An 8,452-nucleotide genomic window follows, 5' to 3' on the forward strand; every position below is an offset into this window, starting at 1 on the left:
AAAATACACACGAGAATTTAAAATATATTTGTTCTGCAAACGTTTTACATTCAAACCCTACATTCAAACAAGTAAATACAATAATCAGTACAAAAATACAAGCTAGCATTAAAAAAGGCACACTCTAATGGAGAAGTCGACTCTTATAGACAGTCGATAAGAGTCGACTTGTCCTCAGTAGAAAAAGCAAAAATTCAACCTAGCATTCAAAAAGGCACACTCTAATGGAGAAGTCGACTCTTATAGACAGTCGATAAGAGTCGACTTGTCCTCAGTAGAAAAAGCAAAAATTCAACCTAGCATTCAAAAAGGCACACTCTAATGGAGAAGTCGACTCTTATAGACAGTCGATAAGAGTCGACTTGTCCTCAGTAGAAAAAGCAAAAATTCAACCTAGCATTCAAAAAGGCACACTCTAATGGAGAAGTCGACTCTTATAGACAGTCGATAAGAGTCGACTTGTCCTCAGTAGAAAAAGCAAAAATTCAACCTAGCATTCAAAAAGGCACACTCTAATGGAGAAGTCGACTCTTATAGACAGTCGATAAGAGTCGACTTTCCTCAGTAGAAAAAGTGGCTGCGCGATTCGTCGCAAAGCATAGACGAGATAGTGCGCGACCAGCCTGCACAAACAATAGCTAAATAAAAATAAACCAGGGTCAAGTTTTCGGGATTTCTGAAAAAACTCCCGCATGCTTCATCTGATTTGAACGAAATTAGTCACGCTAGGTTCGTTGTTGACGAATTCGGCTGTGGTGTGCAAAAGAATACATAATGTGCTTTTTTTTTATTTTTCACTTTTTTTTAATCAAGGGGCAGATTTCTACTACTAGTGGGAAGGAGCTTCATCGTTGTTTTGGGCGCTAATTTCAAATTTTCGGGATTTCTTAAAACCTCCCGCACGCTTCAACTGACTTGAACGAAATTTGTCACGCTAGATTCTTCGTTGACGAACTCGGCTGTGGTGTGCAAGAATACATAAGGGTTTTTTTTTTTTAATTTGGAGGGTAATTTTGTTTTTTACCTACCCTTTGTTATTACGTAACACACATTTTTATACGCCCATCTGTTCTATGTAATTTCTCCTTGGACGTCTAACGAACGGACATACCCTTCAAACGTTTCAGCCCTTTTGTAGTTCAACCTTCACGAACTTCGTATAAAAACTTTTTGTTCTGTAGAACTAGTTCAGACGCTGTTCACCATTCTAATCCAACCTTTCCAGAACTCCCACGAAAAGTAAGTTCCAATAGTGATAGCTTTAATTATAAAGAAATTTTATGTTCTCATGTCAAAATCTCTAAATTTTTCGGGAAGACGGGTCGCGACTCGTGACCTTTTTTCTCGCTTAGTACCGTTTGATTGCACTTGTATCTCTATCTCTTTCTGTGCGTTATTAGTTTCTTCGTTCCGAATTTTTTTTGGGTCGCACCAGATCTCGTTAGGGACTTCAATTTCTAAAAAGGGGTTGCCGTAGCCAAAGGTTCCTGGTTGTTGACCTGTTTCGGGGCTTGCCGTGATTAGGCCATTCTCATTCTCGAAATCAAAATTTTCTGTCTCATCTTCGTCAGATTCTTCTTCTGGTTCTTCGTCTGACCTGTTATTGTTGGATTCGTCATCTGGCCTTGTTACTCTAAACCCAATGGTTCTTAGATCTTCAAAGTCGACCCATTCCTCATCACGCCATACCATACATTCAGTTAGCGCCTTTAACCGATTTACATGGGTGAGTTGAGTTCTCGTGCCATTGTAGGAACGTATTTCTACAGTTCCGTTTGAGTGGACTTTAGAAATTCTGTATGGGCCTTGATATCTAGGATTGAGCTTTTTGCTCGTGCCTAACTTAGTCACTCTTACGTCTAGTAGTACTCTGTCTCCTAGTTGAAAGTTTTTTTCTTTTGCTCTTTTGTCATATTGAATTTTTTGTCGAACCCTGGCGTCTAACAAATTCTGTCTAGCTAGTGCAAAACCTTCTCTTAAGCGTTTCATTGTTTGGCTTTTGTAATCCTGCGGAGTGATCAATTCTGTTTCTGGGATTAAAAATCGATCAATGACCATGTTTGGATCTTTTGCCATTATTAAAAAATAGGGGCTCTCCATTGTAGAAGAGTGGACTGAATTCCTGTAGGCTGATGCCATTGGTCCCAATACTTCCTCCCAATGTTCGTAACCATCATCTATATATTTACGAATCATTTCTACTACAGTTTTGTTGAAGCGCTCTGTCATACCATTCGATTGGGGATGATAGGCTGTCGTAGTCTTATGTTTCGTTTTCAATTCTTTACACAAACTGTTGAATAATTGGGAGGTAAAATTGGAGCCCCTATCAGTAATGATAGTTTTGGGTGGGCCGTGATACAGTACTGTGCCGGTCCACTTATACGACCGCCTACTCATACGACCGCCTACTCATACGACCAACCCGGTTATACGACCACCCTTCTGCTTGCACCACTTTTTGGCGCGAACAGCCCCTGTTCAAACTTTTATGCCGCTAAATGTACCGACAGTTGCATTATTTTAATCCCTTTTCGAGGTCTATTTTTTTAATGACTATTGACTTTCATTAAGGTGAGAGGGCTGAACTTTTTTGAACAAAAGTGCGTTACGTCAGCCAGTGTTCTGTTGTAAGTGGATCAGAACGCATCGCTATTGTACTTGTGAAGAATGGGAAAAGTAAAAGAAAATGTATATCCGCGTAACAAGACTCTTAATGCTAGGCGTATTTTGTCTAGTCTTGTTTCTATTTGATTTGAGCCTACATTTTTAATATTTCATACACTTTTGTACTGAGACAAGCCAAACGATATCGCATCATATCAAATTAAAATCAGTCGTCACCTGCTAATCACTACAATAGCGTCCGACCAGTCATGCGACCATCCGGTTATACGACCGCTGCACCAAGTGGTCGTATAAGTGGACCGGCACTGTACAATCTTGTCCATCAGGGCCCGGCAAGTCGTTTCGGCCGTTTGGTTTTGCAACGCTACGACCTCTGTCCATTTTGAAAAAGCATCAGTCATTACCAGTACATATTTATTTCCGTTCAAGGATTCGGGTTTGATTGGCCCTAGAAAATCCATGCCTATAACTTCAAATGGGGCCGTCGCTATTTCAAGAGGATTCAGAAAAGCTCTGGTTACTACGCGTCTTTGTAATGCACAAACTTCACACGATTTGCAATAGTTTTTTATATCTTTTAACATGTCTGGCCAATAGAATTTGTCCCTAACTCTAAATTATGTGCGTAGAAACGCTAGATGTCCCGCTAACAGAGAATCATGGTATTCTTTAACTACACTCTTTCTCAGGGAATAGGGCACAACGGTTTGCTCCTGTACATATTTTCTTCTTTTCTTTGAGGCAAGATAGAAATCCCTTCTCAGTACTCCGCTGTCGATTCGAAAAGTTCCTATTTCTTTCACCCAATCAGGGTTTTCTAATTCATCCATTTCTGATAGGGTTCCTTCATTCAAATAGTTTATTATCTTTGCGCACAGCTCGTCTTTCTTCTGCTCTTCTATAAATTTTTTTTGTAAAATCCGAACGTTCTTCGATTGCTACAACGCGAATACGAGAGAAGAAATCAGCGTTGTTGTGTTCTTTCCCAGGTTTATATCTAATCCTGTATTTTGCTGCAGATAACGCAATCGACCATCTTCCCAACCGACTATTCTCATTCTTGTGAGATTCCAGCCATTGGAGTGGTCTGTGATCACTAACGATCTCGAACATTTCATCCTGTATGTAGTGACGATAACTTTTTATCCCATAAACGATTGCTAATGCCTCGCGCTCTATTGCTGAATAGTTACGTTCGGCATTGTTTAGATGTCTACTAGAATACGCATTGACCACTTCTTGATCATTCTGAATTTGGCTTAGGACCGCTCCAATACCGTAGTTACTGGCATCGGTAAAAATTAAAAATTCTTTGTTAAAATCAGGAAATGCAACAATAGGCGGCGTTATGAGACATTCGCGTAGTGTCTCAAAGGCTTTTTGCTCCTCTTCTCCCCATTCAAAATTACTGCTTTTACTTTCTTCCTTACATGTTACTGGTACTTTCTCCCCTTTCTTGTTAACTCTGTTCTTTGTTTTTTTTGTAAGCTCGATTAGCGGGTGGGCTATATCTGCAAAATTTTTTATAAACCGTCTGTAATAAGATGCAAGTCCTAAGAATGATTGGGTTTCCACTACTGTTTTCGGCCTGTCATAATTTTTTAGTCGCTCAATTTTCTCGGGATCAGGAGTGATTCCACTTTCTGAGATGACATGTCCCAAATACTGCACAGATTCACACATAAATTTACATTTAGATAGGCGAAGTTTAAGATTAGCTTCTTTTAAAAGGTCAAAGATTCTCTCCAAGTTGAGAAGATGCTCCTCCTTGGTTTTCGAGAAAACTATTATATCATCTAGATAGACTAAACAGATTTCGCCAATCACTGAGCGTAACACAAAGTTCATTAGACGTTGGAATGTCCCCGGCGCGTTCGTCAATCCGAATGCTAGCCGGTTCCACTCATACAAGTTGTTATCTACTATAAAAGCAGTTTTTTCCTTGGAACTGTCATCCATTTCAATTTGCCAGTACCCTGACGCTAAATCAAGTGTGCTAAAGTACTGTTGTCCGTGAAGTAAGTCAAGAACGTCATCGATTCTTGGCAGCGGAAACGAGTCTTTTTTGTTATCTGGTTTAGTTTTCTGTAATCTATGCACAATCTGATCCCCCGCTTTTCTTTTTAACTAAAACTACAGGTGCGGCCCATGGAGACACGGACGGCTTTATTATTTTATTAACTAATAACTCTTGCAAAATACTTTCTAATTCCTTTTTATTGTTGTTGTGAATCCGATAGGGTCTTAATCGAATGGGCCCTTGTCCTTCCGTGTTAATGTGGTGTTTAACTAGTCCTGTTTTTCCTAATTCGTCCGCTTTAGATGCAAACATTGTAATATTAGTTTTTAAAAATTCGACCAAAGAAGTTCGATCTGCTTCTGCTATTGTTAAGGGTAAGTTTTCGCTGAAATCTACATCGACAGGAGATTGTTCTTCTGTCTCACAAAAATTGATGCTTTCTTTTTTTGTTCTTTCAAATACTATTCTTCCAATGACTTGAAATTTTGGAACAGTGATTGGTTCATTGGTTTCGTTAATTAAAACTACGGAAAAAACGGTTAAATCGTTAACACTGCAGACGAAGGGGTCCACTCGTAACCCACTGTGTAATCCCGGCCCTCTTTCTAAATAACATGTAATATTCTGTGGAAGTTTCCCGCCTTCCCCATCGGATTCAATGACAGTGGCACTAAAGGGCTTGATCGTGATCCTGTTTTTTGTAATTATGGCTGGCGCAGAGGCCGTGTGTTCCTTTGTTTCTTTGACACGGTATATTGTTCTCTCGCTCCCATCTATAATAAATTTGTGCTCGTAGAGCGCGTCTAAACCCAAGATACAATCTTCATTGATTCTATCTACGACAATGAACTCCTGCAGAAGATCATCGCCTAATACATTCATCTCGAGGGTAACTGTCCCTCTTGTTCTAAGTCTAGTGTTTTCTAAACCGAAGAGTTCTACCGGGGCATCAGTACTAAAGTTTTTGATTTGATTTCCGATTCGTTGCAAAATTTCCGTTTTTATTAAGCTTCTACCCGCACCACTATCCAAAAGAACAAAAAAATTTACGTCACCGACTTGTAGCTTTAGTTGGGGTATTTTATTTTTTCTACTTTCTCTGACCTCATTAACATTTTGTCGGGGCTTTGGACAAGGCCCACCTTTGTTCCCAACATTGCAAAAGGTGGTTTTTAGTTTCCCTGGTCAAACGGGTTCAATTGACCTGCATTATTTTGTAGGAGTGGACCGTATGTTTGATTATGTTTCGGTTGCGAGTCTGGACATTCACGCTGCACATGCCCATTTTGTTTGCATTTAAAACATCTAGGACCCCCGGGGCCCCAACTACACATCGCCGTAAGATGTGTGTTCGTTTTGCAATATGCACAGTATTTTGGGCCTGGTGGGTTCCAACCCGCTTGGGTATTTCGGTCGCTTTGGGATAGTTGTCTTTGTCCGAATAGACTTCCCGAATTTTGTTGTTGAGATCCTTGGGGGTTTTGTTCGAACTGACTAACGCAGTTCTGTGGTTGTTGGGATTGCGGGATGGACCGAGCTGGGAGAACAGCTTGAGCTTGGAATACTGGCTGGGGCTGGAAACCGGTTTGGGACTGAAAAACGGATTGAGGCTGAAAAGCGGTTTGGGGCTGAAAAGCAGGTTGTGAGCGAAAATTCGTTTGGGTCTGTGCTTGTACGACTTTATTCAATAGTTGAGCGGTTTCTTGGTTTTGTTGCATCAATTCACTCATTAATGTTTGATTGTTTTTTAACGTTGCTTCTAGTTCTGACAATTTCCCTTTTGTTTCGCTTGAAGAGATGGCATTTGAGTTTGATGCGACTGCATTAATGAATTCTACGTTTAGTCTTTCTAATTTAGCTTCGTTCAATATAGCCGCGCAATTTTCCGTGGCTTTTATCAAACTATCTGAATTTTTAAATTCTTTGAAGCTCATCCGTTCTCGAAGATTGGGTTTTAATCCCCCCCAAAATTTGTCCATTATCAGCTGTTCTCTCATTTCGAGGTCTACCCATTTACCCTCTTTCGTCGGGTAAGCAAACGAAAAAAGTTTTTGTATGCGACAAGCATAATCCCTAATTGATTCTCCAGGGTTGCGAATACAATTGTTATATTCGGTCAAATAGATTTTTCTACTGTCTCCTCCATGGTACCGTTCTTGTAGGCATTGTTTTATTTTTGAGAAATCCTTTGCCTCTCTTGGATAGCGCAACTGGAAAGTCGTTACGCAGTCGGTCGCCGAACCAAAAAGTTTGGAGCATAGCAACTTTATTTTCCTGCCTTCTTCAAACTCTGAAGTATTCATGACTGCATCAAAATGTTTGATCCAGTCCTCAAATTTCGTCGAACCTAATCCATTAAAAGCTGGCACTTGAGCAAGGAGGGAAACCGTTTGTTGTTGTTGATTTAACAATAGCTTTTGGCTTAAATAATAGCTTTGACTTGTATCTATTGGGCAAGATTTCTCGCTTGTTTTTTCTCTTTGCTCTTCCTTAATTTCGTTCATTGATTTCACTATCTGTTTTGCGGCGGCTTTGGCGCCCATGTGCGCTTCTTCCTTTGACGCCCCTCCCGCTTTCATGCAACGATACATGTGATCGTAGTGACTTTGATAATCCATTCTCGGTGTTTCCCCTACCAAGGGTTTCTTCCCTGTCTGGATGGATTGGTCTAACTGTTTGTGATAGCTGGGGGATATCGGCCTGTTTCTCTCTGTTTTTATTTCTTTTTCTTTTGCGCTTTTTTCTTTCTCTGGTCGACGGACTGGTTTTTCGTCCGCCTCCTCTGTTGACGCGAGATTTTCGTTATCTTTTTCTTCGTTCTCACTATCACTAGGGTTCTCGCTTTCGTTCTCCTCTTCTGTTTTTTTCTTCTCTCCCTTCTGTTTCGTTGTTTTCTGTAGTTTTTTGGGTCTGCTTACTCTCTTCTACTTGATGCACTTTAGCTTTATGTTTGTTACGACTACTCCACCGAGTTGGTGGCTGTCCCTTAATATGTACTTTGCGTGCCTTTCTTTTCGGTTTCTTTAATTCTGCCCGATCTTTATCTTCCTCGTCTATTTCAGGTAGATCTTCTTCTGATTCTGAATTTTCAATCTCTTTCTCTTCAACCTCAGATAGCTGCGGGTAAAGTCTCTCTGTAGGGGGAGGTGTTCGCCTTAATGCTTTCCCTTTTGAATTTTCCCAACGTGTGTCGTCTGTCGGTTGTTCGTCTTTTCCTGGCAATTTTTCTTCGGTTTCGTATTCTGTTTCTGAACTGCCTGTTTGATAGTCTTCTGACTCGCTATTTTCTGCCTCTTCTGGTTTTGTTTCTTTTACTTTTGGTGTTCGCTTAAATTGTTTAGGAGATAATGTATTCAAAACCCGTTTTCCCTATGTTTTTTAGAAAGGCTGTTGTACCTAATTTCTCTTTAGGGGTTTCTGACATTCCACTAAAAAATGGCCGTCGGTTGACCGTCCTTTTGCCTTAGTTTTATACTTTCTTTTTGCTAAAAATGATTCAGGTTTTGTTAAAGAGGCGTTGTGTTCCCCCTTTTGATTTGTTTGCGAAAAAAGATTGCTTTTTTTTTTTTTTTTTTTTATTTGCTTATCTGGGCCTTGGTCATGTTACTTGGACCAACGCTGCTGATTCAAAATTATAAAACAAAAAAATTTAGACTTTAACCGTTCAAGTTCTTGGTCTGAACAGCATTGCATTTATATATATATATATAAATTATAAAAAGGCCAGAGTTACCTGTGGCTATCAAAAAATGCTATCCATTGTAAAAAAGTATGTTGAAAAAGATTGGCTGTGTCGGTTGTGAA

At 39.9% G+C, this 8,452-nt stretch overlaps 1 protein-coding gene across 1 annotated transcript; it reads right to left on the reverse strand.

The window, feature by feature from the left end:
• Positions 1–4,720: 4,720 nt before the first annotated feature.
• Positions 4,721–8,072, reverse strand: LOC116932472. Its single transcript, XM_045175587.1, is given in 4 exon segments — positions 4,721–5,500; positions 6,268–7,527; positions 7,577–8,011; positions 8,013–8,072. Coding segments are annotated over 4 exon segments (2,535 nt in total).
• Positions 8,073–8,452: the final 380 nt, after the last annotated feature.

Source organism: Daphnia magna, linkage group LG6, assembly GCF_020631705.1.
Source record: "Daphnia magna isolate NIES linkage group LG6, ASM2063170v1.1, whole genome shotgun sequence".
Lineage (NCBI taxonomy): Eukaryota > Metazoa > Arthropoda > Branchiopoda > Diplostraca > Daphniidae > Daphnia > Daphnia magna.